Raw genomic sequence first — 20,522 nt, forward strand, 5'->3', positions numbered from 1 at the left:
AGCACATTTCAGGAACAATACTAATTAAGTCTTCCTACTAATACCTGCTCTTTTATGGTTACATTTGCATATATTGGGGGGGAACCAACAATAATAATAATTATTTTTTAAAAATCTATCTGCTTTGCTGGTGTGTAAAAAATTAACACAGCTGACTGTTAAAAATAAGAAAATAAAACATCTCTGATATTTCTCATTTGGCTTAAGTGCAGCAGTAGTACACAACGGGGGGAAAAAACAAAAATCACTCCATGAAAGCATAAAATTTAGATTGCTGCACCTATTAAAATATTATAATAATTTAATATAATAGTCCTATAATAAGATAGTGATATAGCAATTATCCCATAGTGATACATTAAAATAGACTCTGCACAATACTATTGAACACTCTTTACTTGCATGAAGAATTTTTACTTTGCAAGTCTCTCCAACAAGAGTGTCTTTGGAACATATCCTTCATCCACTTCATAGCTGCCTTAGACACCCCTTCTTCTTCAGATGAACTCAAAGTCCAAGAGAAACCCTGGTCTAATGACACTGATCTAAACTTTGTCAGACTGATGCCAATAGTTGAAAGGAAGAGATGAAGTTTGGAAGCAATGGTTCATTTGGGGAAGTGAGGAAAAGAGCCTTACCTATAGGCACAGGTGACACTCCAGATCACTATTAATTTCCCACCACAGCTCTTCAGGAAGGCAAAATACTTCAGCCTCCATAACCTTCTATTCAAACTCTCTTCCACCATACCAAGCATACATTTTGGTTCCCCCACCAAATTTAGTTTTTCAGCACCTCCTCAGGGTTTAGTTCTCAACCTCTGAGAGAGCATGGAGAGAGGACCTCACTTGAACATTGCTGCATAGGATCCCCAGCACTAAAGGGCAGAGTTTGGAGCATCTGCTCTATCAAACTATCAGCAGCTCCTCAAAGAGCAAAGTGTGCAACACTGATACTACGCGATGGATGCTAGCTGACAGTACTGGCAGCCATTCGACTGCATTGTAACCCACGTGAGTGCAGAAGTGGAGAAGCAGAGACCTTTACAGCTCTGCCCCCTTCACAAACCTGCTTCCCCTATTTCAGTACAAATTCTTCTCCATCCACATACATGCACACACAAGGTAATGTAATTTCAAATGGTAATAAAGCATTTTAATCAAGATTGACACTTCAACATTACACAGGAAGACAACTCCATATATTATATACAGCAAAAGCCAATACAATATTTTAAAACTAAAATGAAACAGAACACAATTTATCTGACTATAAGATTTCACAAGAATTACTGAATCCTGTTGCTAATTCTGACACTAATCTGTTGTGAGACGATGTTCCTTTTGTGCCAGACCACCAACCGTAAAATGGGATAATACCTATGTCGCAAGGGATTAGAATACTAAGGTTTTAAAGCTCTGTGAAGTCTTACTCCCATTTATAAACACTGTAACGTGCCTGATATTATCTTTGTCAGATAATAATTAGTAACTGAAAAATAATTTCTTAATGTCTTCAAAAATAATAACTTAAATCTTATTTGAAAATTACTGAGTATCGAGAAACAAACCTACCTTTCTGCTGTAGGGATTACTAATTACCAGATTGGTGTCATCCGAACCAGATAAAATATATTCTCCTGTATCATTCCAGCAAATTGTATTCACCTGCATGAATTAACAAACATTAGTTTCAACTTATAGTAATTCAATATTCACAATATTAAAACATCAGTTCTCATCCAACACTACAGAAACAGGATTTAACAAATTCAATTGATATGATGTAATTTCTAAGCAGCTAGCACACACACACAAAAAAGTGTTCTTAAAACAAATTGATAAGGGAATCACCTGCTTCACCTATGGTATCTCAGTTACTCCCTCTGCTCCCGAAGAGTCCATCAGGTAAATTAAGCCTTCCCAAAAAGGCCTCAGCAGCCGCAATTTTACACATTCAGGTGATTTAACATACCATATCTACTCCACAGAGTTCTCTGAATTTGAACTGGAGGGCATCACAACGCCCTCGTTATCGTATCTTCACCATACCCAAATTCTGACCATCCATTGCTTTGTATATTTTCCAGTGACCACACCTTCTCAGGGATCATGTGAAAAGTGCCACAGAATCCATCCCAGATCCCTTTTGAGAAGTGCGAGTATGCTGGGAAAGAAGAATCCTACAGTGAGGTACAGAATTATAGCAGGAGAACTTTACAATATATTTCCTTATCAATTTTCCTTTCACAAGGCTGTGTTTAATAATGTGTCAATGAAATGAAGCTGTAAAATCACTCAAAATCGAGAAATCTCAGAAAGTATCCTTAGAGTAACCTGTCTTCAAGCAGCAGCTCATGCACAAGCACCAAAGACTGCATATGCATGACCATTGTTATTTCAAGTAGCCTCTAAAATAGCTTTAAGTGTCAAACTGCTGATATATGCTTTTATTTTTACCCAGTATTATCCTGTAGATTATTAACCATGATTTTGGGTATACTATTTCATTTGTAGTTTAGAATAATTGGTAGCAGTGAAATGTATCTTAGTGAGATAAGTATGTATCTTAGGTTGCAGCAAGGTGACCTACAAGGAATGTGACATAAAGAACAGACACATGGGCTCAAGGACGAAAAGAAACTAAGGATGAAGACGAAGAGATAAGATGATGGTTGTTACCACTAAATTAGCATTTCTAAGGCCAAAGATTATCCGACATATGGAAGGCCGGAAAGCGAACAACAACCAAGCTAGATAAGACCCGCTACTATTGTTTGGCAGATTTACAAGTAGAAAAAGGTGAAAAGTTGAAGTGAGGAGGACTATTGGTCTTCCTCCCCTCGACCACCAGAGAAGAACCCCCAGGATCAACAGGGTCTGCGCAAAGAGAAGGGACTGTATGTTAATAAGTCCTCGGAAGTCCCCACCTTTTACTTTACATATGTACATCCCTTTCATGATTATGTATTTGTATGTGTATTTAAGTCCTGCCAATGAGTTTTCAGGTGTGCACGTTAGGAGGAGCGATCCCCGTGCGCCCGGCGCCGTAAATAAAGAATGCCTGCCTTTTAACCCTACATTGGTGTTACAAGGTTTATTGCCGATTTCGGTAACGCTGCAGCCATCAACATCTTCTGTTGGCTATATTCCGTTGGCAGAATAACTGCCTTAGTGTGATGTATCAGAGTGGACTATATAATTAATAAAAACCCCACTTCATTCTAAGTCCTTTTCTTATGCTTTTTTTTTTATTGCAATGTCTCATTCTGACCCCAAAAGACAAAAATTTTTTTGTTTAAAGTAAATATACCCATTTTATTTACTATTTTAATCACAAGCTTAGTTAGGGTCCTTAATTAGGCAAAGTTGCAAAATCAGAATTAACTGGTTTAGATGGATCATCCGGGCAACAACTTATTCATCAAGGAGCTTTAAAAGAACTTTTTCCACTTAAAAAAAAAAAAATTTAAAAAAAAAAAAAAGATCTTCGTGTTAAAACAGACATGCCTATAGTAGAGTTAGCTCAACTCTCAGCAGCAGTCAGATAATGTTAGGAATCATTAAGAAATGCACAGGAAAGCAAACGCCATTCTGTCAGTGTATACAGCCATGCATGGTAAATCTCCGTCTTCCACACTATGCAGTTTTGGTTCATATCCCGCTCCTGTATTCTCCATTTCTATTACTGCCCACTTGAAAAAAGAAATTATGAAAAAGAACGACCAGGCTGGTCATAGGTATCTAACACTTTTTCATGCAAGAGGCAAATAATTTGTACTATTCTGTAGAGGGGATATGACAGAAGCTTATGAAATCCTGAATGACATGGAAAAAGAAAGAAGTAATTTTCCATGGATCTTTACAGTACAGGAAATGGAGGGTGTTCAATGAAACCATCACGACACACATGGCATTTTATTAAAACTGGAATTCATTGTCATGAAACGTCCTAAACACCAGAAGTAGAATAATATATGTATTCATCAAAGAAAAATGTAAAATTGTCAGAAACAAAGATGCAACTTTCACCTCCATCTGTCCATTAGAGTGTGATGTGTTCTCTGGAATACCCTTGAAGTAGTGTCCGCTTGCTCTGTCTCAACTTTCCTCAAAAATCAGTACTGGCCACTCTCAGGGCCAAGTTATCAGGCTTGACTGAGCATTGGTATGACCTTTCATGGCTACTCTTATGGTTTTGTAACCCTGGCTGTCGGTCACTAAGAACCATGCATTCAACTAACCCCCAGATCCATCTATCATTGAAGTAACCTATCCTGACAACTGTACTTTAAAAATGTTGTCAAACATAGCACAGTACTACAGCTAGGGCAAACAAAACCCAAGAATGTTCATTTCATCTACATTTCCTTTCAGGCAGAAAAATACCATCATTGCCCTAAAGAAGCCAAAATACTAATACAAGGATACAAGAATAGAAATAAGAACAACACACTGAAAAACCAAGGAAGCTGCCAAAATATTAGAACACATGATGTGAGAAAGAAGAGCTAGCACAAAACTTAAACAAATTGAGGGGCATGGTGGGGTGTGCCAAAAACAAAGTCTCAAGGGCAGGAAAGCAGAGAAAGCATCGAAGATGCAAAGGGGAGTCATGATCATCTAAATTGCAGCATCACAAACCTACACAAGACATCAATCATTCTCCTCTTAAATTCCAATTTCATTGCACTGATTGCTTCAGCTTTGAGCAATTTCAATACACCCTACCCAGGCCAAAGCTGGTTCAGAAAAAATCCTGAAGTGAGAGGATATAACCAACTGTGTGCTAGAGGTCTATAAGTAAACAGCCCTTTTATTCTGTACCAGATCACCTTCTCAACATTACTGTCAAAAAGTAAGTAAAAAAAATAGCAAAGTCTTTCAGTAGAATAAGCTTGCTTTTTTTTTTTCACAGAACACTGACTTTCCAGTAAGTCAACACACTACATTTTTCAGTGTTCAGTACAACCCATTGACCAACAGTGAATAACCCCAATAAATATGCATATGGATCACTAAAACAGACACTCAGTAAGAGCATATTAAAAACAGTTCTTACGTCTCATTCCATGGTAGCAAATCCACTATTAAAATACACGTAAAATGAGGACTAGGTAGAAAATTGGTTTGAATTTCAAAACCGTGTAGAAAAGCCACATATCATCTACTTTCACAGCCACGTACCACTCAACTAAAAGCATAATGTAACAGTTACTACACTAAGGGTTTGAAATTCTTGGAAAAAGGTGTTAGAGCCAAAAGGAAGGATATATTGAACACAAATGACAGACAATTACTAACAAGATGAGAAAAGCCAAAGGGTGTGTAATTACCTTTTTTCTATTAAACATTCCACATTATCAACTGTATCTAGTTTTATTTGCCACTCAACTAGCCTTGAACAGAAGCAGCAGGCACTTTTGATTCATTAGTCAAATAGTCAAAAATAAATTTACTATCTCTGTTTTCCTCAAAGACAATGCAAGAGGCAGTGCAGCCAGTCGTTAAAAAACTGAGAAAGGAAACTCCTCACTTCTATGCAATGTGACAGTAGAATTAACTCTTTTGTGAACAGGATAGATTAACAAAATACAAGAAATAGAAGACAGGAAAGAAAAATTACTGTAGATATCCAGAATATCAGAAAGACCTCCCAAGCAAGGAACAGGGTGAAAAACTCACTACTTTTCACCTGTGGAGGAAAAGGTAAAAACTACACATTCTAACAATATGCAAACAAACCTCCTATACTAATTTAAGCATAGCTTTGAGGACTACATCTAAAAATTACTTGCTCTCAAGTGCCATGCTGAAGGACATGTATGCCACACAGGATGCTTCTTACTGAACTGAATGTCCACACATAGAAATGAGAAATTATTCCTCCAGGTAATCTTCTTTCATTATTCTAAAATGTAGTATTTGCTCCATCTACCTATGCATTCTGCAGTTCTTCCTTCCTCAGCTTTCACAGGACCGGAACGGGAAGAAAATAAGTGATACTTTTACTCCAATGTGGTTTAGATTTGCTTTCTCCTCTGCTTCCCTCACACTTCATTGTTGCTTGTCCACATTGATTTTCCTTCGACATTTCTCCTTTGGATTTAGCCACTTCATACAGAAAGCATCTCACCTAATTCTACACATTTCTTGATTATCTTAAGCTCTGTTTAGAGTTAACACGGAAAATGGCAGCTTCTGGCATACACATAACCTCACTCTGAATTGGACAATGTGAATCTTCTTGAAAGAGGCAAATCATGCCCTGGAAGGATAAGGTTACAAGCAGACATCAGTGATTTGGTAGATTAATTCAATTACTTCACGTACTATTGCTAGAAGCTGTGTCTTCAAACGTAGTGGAAAATTGCACTATTTCAAAGACAATGGTACCTAAACTCTGAAATGAAAATACTTACATCCCAAACAAAAAGGTGCTATGGTAATATTGCTGCTACAAGAGCATGTATACTTGAAGTAATTCATAGAACTACTCCCTTCTTCAAAGATATTGTACCCAAGCATGATTACACACAGAGTGGTATTTCCCACAAGATCTCTCTTTTGTGTAAGATAGATCAAATGGTAGGTAGGAAGTTGGACTTTTATCCTCAATTAGAAAAAATAAAATCTTGCCTTCAGTATGTTGTCCAATGTGCCCAATTACACAGCATGCTTCATATAGAAAATACAAGTCACAACTTACTCCACAAAAGAATGCAAATGTTCTTAATAAAAAACAAAAAAAACCCCCAACCAATAACTCAAAACCCCGTCCAGCCCTCCAGAAAACCCCTACCACTCCCAAAAAATGAAATCCAGAAACACCCTTAATAACACAACTGTGTCATTCATTTCTTGCATTTGACATGCATGCTGATTCAGCAATTGTGAGGGAAAAAAGGTTACTAATGGGTTCATTTACCACTGATGGTACAAACATTTTAATCAGTAAGGGCATTGTAATGTCCTTTAAAAAAAAAAAACTGTGAAAGAAAAATAAAGTAGTAAGAAATTATACTGAATGGTTGCTAGCCATAAAAGATTATTCCCTGCAAACGACAACATAGTAAATGAGGTAAGAAATCCTAATATCCCATTATTTAAACGTGGATAGTTCCAAGCGCATTCAATTTCTAAAGACATTTTTCAGATTATAGCAATATCTTAAACACCTGCATGTAATACTATATATTCATAATTAAAATATTTTCCACCCAGTAAGACAACTAAGTTGGGCCACACATTGAAGCATACTTTAAAAGCTAACACAATCGATTCAAAATGAATATTCAAATAAATATCCACCAGGCAGATCCAAGCAACATCAAATAGCCAAAAACAAACTTGCAATTGCTGTCACATAACACAGGCCGTTAACTAAAACAGAGATCAGTCATTCCATTTTTAACAAGTAGGGAAGAAATACTATTTTCTTGTCCCCCCTGTTTTATAAGCAAAAATGACAGTTTTTACATGGAAACAAACAAAAAATTAAAACTCCACAACTAATTTCAGGAAAAGAATCTCAAAACTTTTCACATATCTTGTACAACAAAAGACAATGCTTTAACAACCATGAATATCTACTCTGTTTGACAAAGGTAATACGGCAATCTCTTTGCCCTGTACCTAGTTTAAATAAAACATTTTATTTAAAAGAATATGACTTACAATATTTGGACCACTTTCAAAAATAAGTATTTAAATAAGCGATATTTCAAGATACGTTATTGCCTTTCAGGGGAGGCTTACTTTTGTTTTTATTGTCTCTTTAGATAAGCATGTAGCACTTGATAATTTGCTTTTTAGACTTGGAGAATAAATAACTCAAAACACTAATGCAGCTTTAAGTCAAAAAAACATATCAACATAGCACAAAACTACTGAAGATACCATTTAGAAGTTTAAGGCGAGTTCTAACTGAAAAGATAAACATGCGTTTTCCTTGAATAGGAGATTAATTCATTCTGTAGAGGGACAGAGTTTTAAGATATAGGAATGGGATTTTGTTTTGCTTCAAAGGTAAAGTATCAGATGTTTAAGAAGAAACCAATACCTGGAGAATTCAGATGGAGATCTCACCAAGCAGAGGTTTCCAGCTCAGTTTTAATACAAGCTATTTGCATTTTTAAGTTAAGGAACTATTACCATTGCAACAAAATCACAATTTAACATCTTTTAACAAACAAAAAACCAAGTGACTTACACATCCATCATGCACATTCAAGGTTGCTTCAAGTTTTAATCTTTGGATAAATTCTCTTCTCCCTGTGAAGAAAAATACTAATTACGTTATTTTTAAAACAATAAAAATGAAGAAGTAATTAAGACCCTGCTAATGGGCACTAACACATAAAAAACTAAAAAAATAAAGAGCCAGAACATAAAAATAAGTCTTGAAACAATTAATCTGGTTCTCATTTTACAAATGCTAAGACAAGCATCACATTTGCTAGCTCTTCCACCACCTTTGATAAGAGTGCAGAAACTGCAAAATAAACATTTCACAGGTTCACAGGCTGATGCTTGCACTAAAACTAATAGCTATAAAGCAGAAAATAACCCAGTGGATATTTAGTTAACTTAGTTGAAAGACAGCAAGTATAACACATGAAAATATGTTTAGGTCTCAAGTAGAACATAAAACATGGTCTTACAATCTCAGCAAAGAACTGATCTTCCAAGCATTATCTACAACTCCACATCTCCTCTTAATCTAGAGGAAAACTCAACCTCAATTTCATTATTAATGCTGCATTTTGAAAAGTAACACTGAAGTCCAGTACCATTCCATTTGATATATACTTAGGGGATAAAACACAAAGGAAACTTTGGGGAAAGTGATGCGAAAAGAAGAAATCTAGAAATGCATATGGAGTAACACATGGCCCCAGGAACTTTACGTCCTTATTCCCCATATACAAGCTGACTTATCACTGCACTTAAAATGACTGCTGTACTATACACATGAAGAGGGAAAAATAAAGTGTACTGAAAACAACGTGGTCTCTTCCTGAACTAGATATTTAAACAAATAGCTCCAACTTTCATTTAATTTGGAGTGCCCCCATTTTATGAAAACAGGTTGTAATGAACCTAATAATCCCCCGAAAGCACTTTCAGAAGAGGCAAATAGGAATAAACCTAATCTTTTAACTTAAATCCTAATGCACTTAAACTCAAGGACCATTATCTTTTTTTTGTCCTGTATTGTACAACTCAGAACAAAACTCCAGGTAAGAGCATTAGACTGTAGGCCTACGTTAAGCTACACTGTTTTCAAATATGAAACCTATTGAATTAACTCAAAATTAACCTTCCGGCCTTCCTTCAAGGAAACTAGAGAGCTGGGTGAAGAACTGCAACAGACCCTCTCCACATCTGAAGATCCTATGCTTCTGAACTTGTTTGGTTCAGGTCAAGGCAAAACCATTTCAGAGCCCAGTGCTGCCTCTGGCACTGTAGCACAGATTTAGAAAAGTAGTTTATCCTCTCTCCACTTGTTTCCTTTTAATGCCTTTTATTTGTCCCTTGTACTCTCCAGCACTGAAAAAGAACACCTGATATCCATACCTGGTCCCTCATAATCACAGACTGCAACAGCACAACCATCGAACTGAGAAGCAGGCACTGAACATCCCTGCCACACTCCCTTGAAGACCAGGAAACCCTTCAGGCAGTACCAACTCCTGCAGGTACATCTGCACCTCATTCAGAGTTCTTCACACTGCTTTCCCTCCATGAGAAGGTATGTTTTAGTACCTAGTATTTGCTGGAACTAGAAGTCACCTCCAAACCTCAAAATCACTCATAACATCAAGTACCACATTAGATGAAGATCATACTTGGTCAAGTTTTGTTTTTTCCTTTTTAAGAGGAGGTACTGACAGGATGAAATGGTTATAAACGGCTTGCTTTTAAAGCACACCTAAGCTACCTTTAAAAAGTTAAACCATACACTCTTATGCTCCATTTTATAGACACTGAAATTGTGACATCTCAGAAGTGCTACAATTTCTGTTAACCAGGAATAGCTATGATAAGAGAGAGATTAGAATAACAAACTTAATCTTACACACCATGTACTACAAGAACGTATGTATTCTTGAACTGGGAAAACATCCACCTAGTTCACTATTCTTTGTTTACCACTGTTCCTTATCCATTTTTTCCCCCTACAGGAACAGACTTTGAACTTAGGTCCTTAACGGTTGGTTTATTTGTATTTTTTAGTCAATTCCTATTATTTTTTTCAAATGTATTTTCAATGAAGATTCCTATTTTCAGGTTAATTTGATTTCTACAACACTTGCTTGTAAGTAAGTGTGAATACTGAGGTGGGAAATATCACTTGCTGTGTGCTTATATATCTCTTTGCATAATAGAAACCCAACAATTTGTTTCTAGGGTGCTACTGTAATGCGAAATCATCACAGTAACACATGATCCCCAAAAGGGTAACTTCACTAAGAAAGGTATAATCCACAGGCCAATACAAAAATCCAGTGTTTGCCAGTCCCCTCACATTTTCACTTACAGAACAGAAAAGTTTGATAGCAGTGGCTGATTCCTGGGCATTGCACTATATGCATATAGCACATCTAGAAGCAAGGTGATGTCTGCAGACCAACATGCAGGTACTTGCCAAGAAACCTCTGTACAGAAACACTGAAGGAGATTACTCAACTCATTTTTAAAAACAAGCAGGGCAACAGATTTTCCTCCTTCCTGTATAGTCTGGTTTTAATCCAAATCATTTAAGTCAGCAAGCAAGAAATAGTAAACGTGTTCTAATCACATCTTCAACTGCAATTTTTATTTCCTTAAAAACATCTGTTGATAAAATTAGATATTAACTGATTTGTTGTTGTTAGATTAGGATTTTTTCTCTAAATAAGAACACAGTAGCTGTACAAGTTTCAATAAATGTTTAACTTGAGATAGACATATGGTGTCTCATATACTTACACTCCCCTTTATAACATTACAAAAAACTGTTAATATTGCACAGGCTAGCATATGTGATTTGTTATATATGTGATTAGTTATTTATCGTGTGATCATTATTTATTTAGATAAGGGGGCAAGGAATAAAAGAGTTAAAATGTTTTGCCTCCAAAAACCTTTGTATTTGATAGAGTACTAAACACAATAAGACAACTGAATGGATTTTTTTCTATTTTATTGTATCGTTCAAAACTAGAAACACCAGATCCTGCGTGGTCTTTTTCTCTAAAATAAAAACCAGAACTACTTGAATAAATCGATCTGAACACACTGTCTCTGCATTTGCTGTTGTTAAAAGCTGAGTTAAGTCAGTGAATCTGTGTTCCTTGTACTTCAGCATGACTTCCACAAGTTAATTGGTTTGATAAAAAAGCTCAGCAGTAAGTACTACTACGTTTTCCAATATTTAAGTCACTTGAATATTTTTGTCATCTTCCCATTTTGGTCACATTAAAAAATAAAAAAAAAACCAAACCCAACACAACAATACTCTTTATGTAGCTTACTAGTAGGCTACATTCTTTTTTTTCACTCTTCAGATGCCTCACAACTGTTTTGGCTAGACCTTCTAACAGTCACATTCTTCGCATCAAGGACTCTGCTCTCCCAGGTGACAAGAATCTTCACAAGACTTAATTCTCATTCATTTAATCCAACGGCTACCTGTTCACTCCACCTTCCAAACAAGGCAACCCTCCTGGCTCTCCCTTCAGCTAAGATGATGGAGGAGAGCCAGGCTTTTGACAAAACCCCAGAGAGTACTTTTTTCTTATAAAATCAGCATCAAGACCTCTGTCCAGTTTTGGGTTTTTCCCCACCTAATACTGTGTACAGGCTGTGTAAGAGCCAGAAACTGTTTCTTTTTCCCTTTAACTGTGTGCCACCAGAAATGGAATAATTTAATTCTGTGAGGATGCTTCAACATATAATTTCTTATATTCAAATAAGGCCTGTTAAAGACAGGGATCAAGTGATCAAGCTGTCATCACCAAGATTGTCTCACTGGACAGTGGAGTATAGATAAGGTTTGCTTTGAAACCGGTAAGGTGAAACTATCAACAAGAATAAAATAAAACAAAACAAAAAAGCACTGTCAAATTTGAAATGGCAAAGATGACCACCCTGAAGTGTTTACATAGCTGAAATTTGGAAAGCTATCAAGCTATCACTCCACCCACCCATTTTCACTAGATATTCGCAGTAACTAAAGCCTCAAAGTACTGTGCCACTCACAGTCCAATGATCAATAAGATTTTCAGTTTTTATCTATCCACCCATTTTCACCAAACGTTATGTGCTACTGAAGCCCCAAGGTACAGTGCCACCCTCAGTACAGTGATCAAGACTTTTTTGAGTTTATAGTAATCTACGAGACCAGAGGACCATTTCCAAGGCCACATTCTATGTACGGAAGAAGCATAACTTTGAGTCATCCGTAATATGAATTGAAATATGGAAAAGTGGGCAAAAGAGAAACTGCAGCTGCTTCCTTGTAACTTATTTCTTCACAACGTTCTGCTGTGCACAACATCAAACCAAACGATGCCTTGCCACTCGACGATGAATTACCTAGCTTTGGTGTTTGGGCACGTATACACAGATCTAATCTCTCTTCAGGGAGCAATACCAAAATACCACAATGTCATTTGTATTCCCCACTCACAGCAGTTATGACAGCATTTAGGTCACAATCCTGTTTAGGAATTGCTGGTCAGGTGCTTTCTACATGGCTGTTTTGGCAGAGATACACATACCTTTCTTTTGTAAGCAACTTAGTCAATGCTACTTCAGAACTGATGACAGCAGTGAAGTTTAATGCTTCAAGCATGTAAAACCTTCACATATTTAAAACTGTACTCCAGAATTTCCCACTGAAAAAGCACAGATCATTTCATGATGAAGGCCTAGCTTTAAAGTACATTTGTGCTCTGCAGAAATACAACTAAACTTTGATCCAACGTAGCACCACCATGCTATGAGACATTAAAAGACAACCCTTATTCAGAAAAGCAGTAACAGATCCTGTTTGTCAAATGAACACTCATTTATGTCAAGCTGGCTCTTTGTAAGGCCAAGTCCCTCAGCGCTAGCTTGCTGTGACATTTGGAATGCCCTAGTTTAAAACTGAAACAGAGCCAGCATCTGTTCCCAATGCAGAGCATATGTTATCTTGCACTCTAAGCACATTTAAAAACTACCCTTGATTTTCCAGGGTAGAGTTTACACATTTCTGAAGCCAGTCCATGAAAAGATGGCAAGTCCAGTTCATCTGCATATAGGTGATTTGGCCAGATTGACTATGTCAAACTCTGCATAGTGATCCCGTGTAACTTCCCATCCGCATATGAACACACTATTTTTCCAGCAACCATAATTCTCCATATACCATGCAGTAACAAGACTATACACAATATGCACTGAATTAACTTTCATTGAGGTATATTAAAATTCTTGAAGATGAATTAAAATCTTGAAAAACATTTGTTAGCTACTTATACTGACAGCGGTCCCATTTTATACACTGAAATTGTGACAGAGGAACTGAAACAATTTATCAAAGGAGAGTGTATCATAGCACTGCCAGAAACCAAATCCATTGGTGTGACCTCTAATCCTTTGATCAAGGCCCTGCATTGTATTTCCTTATTGTTTTGTACTAATGTATAAATGCCAAAAAATGGTAACTCCTGGTTCAGGCAATGTTTAAAAGATTACCTTTCAAGTTACTATGAACAACTACATTACGGTTTAAGTTCAAAACAGATAACCAATAACAGATGACAAATTCTTCTCTGCTCTTACTGATACATCATCAAGCCTGAAGGTCTGAACACCGTACAGAAAACACAAAATATTTTAATTTCTATGAAGAGGCTTACTTGCCATTTTAATACATAAGAGCTTTGCTACTAAACACCCAGAATCAAACAACTTGGTGTTAATCAAACTTGCATTCAAATCCTAAACCATGCTTCAGAATAAGCTTCATGTATTAAGAACACAAAAATTTCACATAGTAACGCTAAGACAGAAACTACAGAAGATAGAGAACTATGCCCCAAATTGCAATCGAGGAAGCCTCTAATATCTCCTGGTGAGTATATGATACAAAATTTGATCTCAAAAGAAACAAAGATCTGCTGAAGTAAAAAAAAAAAAAAAATAAAATCAATCAGCAATGTTACATATTTTAGGGTAATTAATAAGCATTTTGGAAGAGAATTCTGTTTAGGTTTGCAGCTTCTGAGTCTGCAAGAGTAAGTTACTATAGGTAACAGCACAGACAAGATTTGTTTGCATTAGTAGCAATGTCTGTAGTTAACTTTCAGACATATTTCAGGTTCTGCAAGTATCCACTCCTGAATATAAGCTTCCATTGGGCTCCACCACTGGTAAGGCTATAAGCATTTTAGCTTTAAACCAGTGTGTTTAACTTCTGTTCAATATTTACCATGTTTTATGCTTGAAAGATACTTAATACATAAAATTCCATTTTTAAGGTGTTCTCAGTAGCAAAAATGGGGCATAAAGTACGACTACCTGTCTTAGAGAAGGAATTTTATCTGTGTATTCTAAGTACCAGCATTTGAGCAAGTGTCCTATACTAACTAGTACTAAGTGGATTTCATTCACAAGTACACCATATTCTGACAGCTATCCTCTGCCCACTTGTACTGCCCATAGTAATGTCTTCTGTATTGTTCGTGCAACAGATGAGCAGAAGATAAAATAAGTGTGTTTTTGTGACAGGAGAAAAAAATGCCAGTTTTCAGCAACTTTTATATTAATTCAATCCTTTAAAGTCGTTCAATGATCATATACAAACTACTTACTGAGATAAAGGGGGCATGACAGAATATAAAAATTTCAAGAGCATTTCAAATTTCTACAGAGGACAAAAATTCCTGTGATAAAACAAAGAGAGGCTCTATCTATGTAAAAGATAACCAAAGACAAAAAGATAACATCTACCACTTACTCTTCTCACCACAAAACTATCTGAAATAGCTTAAGTGTGATTAACTGGATGTATGATTAAACAAATGCAAAAGCATTTTCTGTTTTCTTCACCAGCGCTAAGATATGTCTCCCAAGTAAACAACTTGAAATTCTAAAACAGATACCAGCACAAAACTAAATAGTCATCAGATCAAGAAAAACACACTTGAGCCCTGTTTTCTTCTCATCAAAGGAGGCTTCCATTAGCTGAACGCAAAAATAAATATTATGCAAAGTGTTGCAAGTTGGAGTAAACAGCATTACTGTAGGTTTCAACATGGCTTTGGAAATGTTCTTCTCTGGCTTTGAAAAGTCTTCATCTGAAATAGTATGTGGAACAGGTATGTATGTTCAGTATTTCCTTGTAAAAATTATATTAACATGGTAACCCAAACAATCCTTAGGACACTTTGGGAAATACACATCACATCAGATACCCTGCCTTATTTTCTCAAGTACTACTTACCTGTGTAACACCCAAGGTTAATTAGGAGCTCTACTTTTCAGCCCGAACAGACAACGCTAAGAAGTTGAATCAGGGGTATGACTCTACACCAGTGCAAAAGTTAAGACTGCTAACAACCGAACCATGATCTATCATCTCCAAGCGCCCAGACAAAATGAACACTGGAGCATGGAAAAAACACTAGCAGAAGGAAAGAAAAAGTTACTGGAATGTGCTCTTATGAGAAGCACATTCCTAGCAGGCACGTCCTCTTACAGCTGAAGACGCATGTGCCCAATACTGCTGCCAATCCTTCCGTTACCTTTAAATGCCTGTCAGAGGCTACTGCTTCTTCAAATCAGCCAGCAGGACTAATCACATGAATATCCCTTAGCCTATTTTGGACAAAGGTTCTGGGGTGAACAAAAGCCTGCTATTTAAAGTTGTTTAAGCTAACTCAACACACATTTTTAAACAGATTATAAGTGTTTATATAGAAGCTTACCAGCCTATCTAGACAGACATGTCTTCTAGCAAAAAAGCAGAGCATGCCTTTCCCACAAGGATGTCTCAATGAAAATGAGACTTCGGACAGGGTGGAACTGAATGAAAGCATTTGTTATTCTGCACAACCTACCTAATTAAACATACCATTTAATCCTGGATAGTATAGGGATTATATGCTGCCGGGTTTGTGGGAAGATGTGAAATAGATACAGATATCCGCACAGTAACAGGTATAAGTACATAACCCCCCGAGATTACAAATGTAAACACTTGAAAATTGCCCAGGATTAGAGTTTAAAGATAGATGACATCATAAATTGAGCTAAAGTAGAAATCTGAGTCTTTGTAGTAGATGACTACTAAGTAATACTGTGACGTAAGCTGAATTGCCATTGGGCATTTAAAAACAAAAGAAAAAAATCTTTTAAAAGTTACATTGCTTGTTGCACTAAACTGTATCTATTCATCCTAGATGACCAAAAACCCCTGTTGTTTAACTCAAGAGACTCCTTTTCTACTGAAGAGAATCTTCAGGACATAACAGTGCTTCTAAAATAAAAACAGTTTAAAAAGGAACCACGTTTTTCCTCATTTCCTAGGAAAAGTAAGTAATGGGAACAAGCTACAATAACAACAAAACCATGTACCCTAAAAAAGAGGTGATTTTGGTTTTGTATAATAGTTTTCTATATTGGTGAAGTTTCAGTAGTTCAATAAAGGTTAAACAAACATCACTAATGGTTCAGGACACATTCAGTTCACAGAGAAGGATGGATCCTCATCTTCCTCATGGTATCTTTTAAGTAGAGAGCAGCAGCATTAATGATGCATTCAATTTTCCTGAAGAAAGCCTGCAAATCCTTGAAGGACAAAAATGAGGAAAATAAGGGGATGTTAAAATTCACTGATGTAACTGAGATTCCATCTCACAATATTCATGCTCAATATTTAACAATTCAACACATGCTAAAGCATTTGGGACATATCTGAATCAGCAGCTCACTAAGCCCCAAAAGACATGAAATGCTGAGACTTGCACTTAATCAGTGAAAAATCCAGCTTTGTTTGAAGGCTTGCATACTTTATATCTGAACCGATCTTTTTCCTTACTGCTGGGACAGGACTAGTCAGTCTCAAGCGTCAACAAGTTTTTGAAACGTGATCAGTTATATCCCACTAGACTATTTTGGGGACATTCAAGGATAGAAGATCAGGAATCATAAGCAAAGTCACAAGAACTCACAGTATTACAGTGCAACAACTTAAAAGTGACTAAACACAGATACGCTTAATGGTCTACCCTAATGCAGTTAATGGAAGCAATCCAACTGGAAGAAGGCTACGGCAGGGGGGAAAAATAAATAAAATAGAGAGATCTAAAGTGATCTCCCACATCACTGCCTCATCCTGAAACACAAATCCAGTACACAACTTGTTTTTGCAGCAAGAGACAGCTTTCATGTTTCTAAAGCTCATTATTACAAGATCAAGGTGCAACTTAACTAAGAAGCTGTCTGAAACACTCAATATCAGGACACGGGCTGTTATTTACAAAGGAAACACATTCTTTGTACAAAGATGGTCTTTAAAAGCATACAATGTAAATTCAATGAAATATTGGAATGAAAAATTAAAATATTTTTAAAGTGCACACAAATCTTCAGTCTCCAGCTGTTTGCATGAGAAATCTGACACTCCAAAGGATATCATGCAAATACTTTTGCAACCTAAGACTGAGTATAATTCAAATAATATAATTATACATGCAAAGCCTTAGGACTACAACACAGTTACATACACTCATACTTCTTGGCAGTCATTAACAAATATGATTAATGTTCAGTGCACAGATATTTCATATAAGGTTAATCCCTTAAAAACAAAAAGTACATCTGCATAGTTCAGCCCATGTCTTGCAAAGCTGACAAAACTGCAGAAACATTAAAGGCCTCTTGGATTCTTGAAGGACAGAAAAATCAACAGTCTGAAATAGTCATACCTATTTTTGATCATTTCCCTCCAGCTCCACTTAGGCTGGATGTATTTGTATGCAATGCCAGAAATCCCCCTTCCATTAATGTTTTTATGATGTATGCCAAGATACAACAGCAGCAGAAAAGTTAGTGATTTAGAAAATTGAGACGCCAAAACTCAGTTAGTAGGTTCATCGATAACAACATCTGATTTAGACAGTACTATAAAAAAAAAAAGAAAAATAAAAACACAAAAAACAAGCTTCAGCAAAGTAATCCCACCAAAGAATGTAATAATGTGACCTGTAAGGCTCTACAGTTTTTCGCAAATTGATTTAGTGCATAAAAAACAGAAGTTGTACTCCTATCAATGCCCCACATCCTAAAAACTAACATTGGAAATTATTCTCTTATTTCAGGACAGAGTGACAGAATGCACCGAGTAATCCCAGACCTTGCGCGTCATTTTTTTTTAAAAAGGCAAATAGACTAAAGTGATAGTCAACACTTTACCACTGAGTAGGAGCAATGTGGGACGACAACACTGTGGAGACGGAGCAGTAACACAAACCGTAACAATTCAACCACAAAACACACAAGGAAGGTGTAACTGAGAAAAGGTCAATGATATTGTTAACTGCAAGCAGAGATTCCTGAGAGAGTAGCAAAACAAGCAAAACAAGCTATCAAATTTACATAGCGTAGTGCTACATGGCTATACCGCTTGCAGGTCCAACAGGCTCCTGCGCCTCCACTTCCATAGCTCAGTTAGTCTACAAGTGAAATAATCCCAAAGATACAGAAGGCTGATTAGACTGAAATTAAAACTAAGTATTCAGCACTCAGACACCAGAAATACTCATCCAACCTTAATCCTGCCTCCCAGCTCACATCTCGTTCTGGTTTTCTGGCATGTACCAAATCAGCCAGCTCTGCTTTATTTGTTGCCTTGTCCAGATGATTCTGCTATACTGCATTTTTGTTTTACTTCACCAATAGCGTACTACCTCCTACAAATTATTCTATTAAAACATTTAAAATGTGTGTCTTTATTATCTGTTAATTTACTTGGAACTAGGGAAAAAAAATTAATCTTTATGTGCTAGGATCAACCGTAACATTTTTTCAAAAAGCTGTTTTGAAAACATATGCATTGTGCCTTTCTATTCCTTGGTGCCAGTTTAAATGAGATGGTATCAGAGAATTCATTTTAGACATAGTCCATTAAACTCCTCCAATTCAATTTGTTATCAACAGGTCTCGATGACACATTGCTCTTTCAATTTCCCATCTGTAACTTTTTAAGGACTATAGGTGCCAAGCCTTGCTTTTATTAACAGGGAAAAAACCCAACATATCCAGTTCAAGGCAATACCTGATCACAGTACTCTTGTGGTTTTTACAATTGAAAAGTAATATTCTTTTTCTGCAATGCTTTTATGGCTTAAACTTTTCTATACAACCACTGAAAATCCAGTGACTACACCAAATTTCCTACCTGACATGTATTAGATTAAGCATATTAAAGATGTTTGGTTTGGTTTCAAAGATGTATTTTCCTCTATTTCATACATTATGCTGTGAACTTCAATCCTGACTATGCCTATTTCTATTATTTGGAAAACATCACTAATGAAAAAAACTTGGGGAGTTCAACTGTATCTTTCTAAAATCTTCGGTTAGTCTAGTTGCACAAAGTATTTGGGGTGTGCCAGAATACATCACTACAGAACTGGCCTTTTGGGCATACACCAAAGTGCGGAAGAAGGTGCTGCACATCAAAAGCCACAGTATTTGCATTAAACCAGCAGTCAATCATTTGTGTCCTTGTAATCAGACAACCAGGTAAATTTATAATGGTCCTTTTTCAAGCAGCAGTTAACCTCCCAGACTTGTGGAAGAAAAAAAAACATGAAACACCTCTACCACTTCTGGGTTTCAGCTGTGACAGATGAGTATTTTTAATTCATGCTGGATAAGAAAATTAATGCCAGAGGTTTAGGATGTGAAATGTAACAGTGCACCTGAAAATAACTGAACATCAAAAGTATTATGCAAAGAATTAAAGAAGAAAGGCTGATTAAATACTCAGTGACTATCTCCAAGACTGCAAGAGCACCAGCTACAAAGATGATAAATTTAAAGCTGTCTGACCCTTCTCACTCTGCATTGTTTTCAAAGACTGAGATACCAAATCTTGAAATAGAGCTGGAGCAAAAACTGGGGAAAATAACACATCTAGTTCTAGTTGTTCTCCCTGCCACTCAAGTTTCCATCTCTGCTGTTTTTTCTTTGTTTGACCATGGAAAAGCAACAGAGAGAATGAACGTTTTCAGTATTTTAAGGAATTAATTTCACTCTTGCATCCTCGGTAATGTCTTTTAGGAAGAACTAAATGTTCAGCAATACCCAATTCTATCTACATTCAATGAGCCACAACTAGTTTTATTAACTAGTGAGGTAATGAGTGTAACACAGTCAACATCAAAACTAATCAGTTGTCCATACACATAACAGCTATTCTTGCCTATCCTGTTTTTCAACGCTACCTATGAGCAGGGCAATTAACTTACTTCAGAACCAGAA

The 20,522-nt window shown here is 36.5% G+C and overlaps 1 protein-coding gene across 5 annotated transcripts in view; it reads right to left on the minus strand.

Moving 5' to 3' along the window:
* The window catches only part of DCAF6 (DDB1 and CUL4 associated factor 6), an 88,765-nt gene that overhangs the window by 63,830 nt on the left and 4,413 nt on the right, over window positions 1–20,522 (minus strand). For all 5 annotated transcript variants that reach the window (XM_064468876.1, XM_064468901.1, XM_064468895.1 and 2 more), the window contains exons 2-3: window positions 8,212–8,273; window positions 1,575–1,667 (exon numbers count right to left, since the gene is read on the minus strand). In XM_064468876.1, coding sequence (XP_064324946.1) covers window positions 1,575–1,667; window positions 8,212–8,273 — 155 coding nt within the window. The remainder of the gene's footprint in view (window positions 1–1,574; window positions 1,668–8,211; window positions 8,274–20,522) is intronic.

This window comes from Phalacrocorax carbo, chromosome 1, assembly GCF_963921805.1.
Source record: "Phalacrocorax carbo chromosome 1, bPhaCar2.1, whole genome shotgun sequence".
Classification (NCBI taxonomy): Eukaryota; Metazoa; Chordata; class Aves; order Suliformes; family Phalacrocoracidae; genus Phalacrocorax; species Phalacrocorax carbo.